The sequence below is a fragment of the Zalophus californianus genome, chromosome 11 (genome assembly GCF_009762305.2).
Source record: "Zalophus californianus isolate mZalCal1 chromosome 11, mZalCal1.pri.v2, whole genome shotgun sequence".
Classification (NCBI taxonomy): Eukaryota; Metazoa; Chordata; class Mammalia; order Carnivora; family Otariidae; genus Zalophus; species Zalophus californianus.
Window position 1 is genome coordinate 102,144,321 of NC_045605.1, and position 1,521 is coordinate 102,145,841.

General features: G+C 44.1%; 1 protein-coding gene across 1 annotated transcript; it reads right to left on the minus strand.

Annotated features, from left to right (window-relative positions):
* Positions 1–556: 556 nt before the first annotated feature.
* Positions 557–1,210, minus strand: LOC113915327 (60S ribosomal protein L10a-like). The gene has a single exon (XM_035723073.1). It carries the CDS (start codon positions 1,208–1,210, stop codon positions 557–559), a length of 654 nt encoding a protein of 217 aa, XP_035578966.1.
* Positions 1,211–1,521: the final 311 nt, after the last annotated feature.

Here is a 1,521-nt window from a genome sequence, read left to right on the forward strand (position 1 = left end):
CAATGAATCATGGAACACTACATCAAAAACTAATGATGTAATGTATGGTGATTAACATAAGAATAAAAAATTTAAAGGAAAAAAAAAGAAAATATTATTAGCAATGCCTGAACAGAAAATACGTGGGGATTCCTGGGGGTGACTAGGGAGGTAAGAACTCATCCAGGTCCAAGACAGAAGCTCAATGGCCACTTTGGACTTGGGAAAACTCTGTCCTTTAACTGGGCATCTTATTTTACCCCATCCATCATGCTATACACAAGAAAGTGACCATGCTTGAATCATTGCCATAGAACATACAGCTGAGATTCCTTTGATGGTAAGTAACATGGCTTCTAAATTTTAAAAAGTGATACCATCTTCATGAAAATAAAATCTGAAAAGGTATTGTAGACATGATTCTAACTTTCAGAGTTTTCTCTGAGTTAGATCTCTGTGGGAGGATCTAAATAGACATCCTGTTCACTCACCCTTCTGAGATCTCTATGCTTGTAGTGGGTCTCAGTTTCTTTTTTTTTTTTTTTAAGGGTAGCACTAGGATTTATTGAACTGTTCCTTAGTACAGGCGCTGGGGCTTGCCCATGGTGCTCTTGATGTATAAAGCCCGGACGTTCTGCCAATTCTTCTCGAGCAAGGACACCAGGAGATTGACTGCTAAGTGGATGTTGTACACAAGCTCGTCACCTGTCATCTTCACATGGCCAACAGCCACTGCCAGACACAGCACCTTCTTCATCTGGAATTTGATGGTAGACTTCACTTCATCCACTTTGGCCACCATGTTTTCATTGTGGGTCAGCAAGGAAGGGAACTTGCCAGCCTTATTCAGGTCTGGGCCCAGGATTCGTGGGATCTGCTTGATCAGAGATTCTGAAGCCAAAAAGGCATCACACTTCTTGGCCAACTTCTTGACTAATTTCTTATTCTTGTTGAGTTTCTTCAGCACCTCAATATCCATGTGGGGAATATCCACTGCCTTGGCCTCATCACAGTGCTGCTGATCCCCCAGAACACATACGGAGAACTTGGGGCGGGGAGTGGACTTAAGCCTGACGGTGCCTGAGAAGCGTTTGTCCTTCTGAGGGTCATAGTTCTTCAGACTGATCTGCAGCTCCACCGTCTCCAAAAACTTCTGGCGCTTGCGCTGGTTCCCGTGCAGGACTTCCCGCACTGCCTCATACAGGGTGTCGCGGGAGACTTTGCTGCTCATGGTTCTTCGCGCCACAGTAACCGGCTGGGTCTCAGTTTCTATTCACTCTCCTCTGAGTGACCTTACTGGCCATGTTACTGCACACAATGAGCACCCATTTGCGACAGCTGGGTGTTAAATAGCTACTGACAACAATATTGGTCATAACCTTCCCCCGGCCCCCACCTTCCTGGTAACTCAGCCCAGCTTGGAATGCTAAGTTAGAAATGCAATAAATACAGGTATATAATAAAATATGTCAAATTTCATTCATGGATTTGTGGCCACATTGAAAGTTAAAAACACAAGTGGACTCTTCTCAAATGCATCAT

Bases quoted from the DNA above. Each gene is read 5' to 3' on its own strand.
- LOC113915327 (XM_035723073.1), bottom strand. From the start codon at position 1,210: ATGAGCAGCAAAGTCTCCCGCGACACCCTGTATGAGGCAGTGCGGGAA.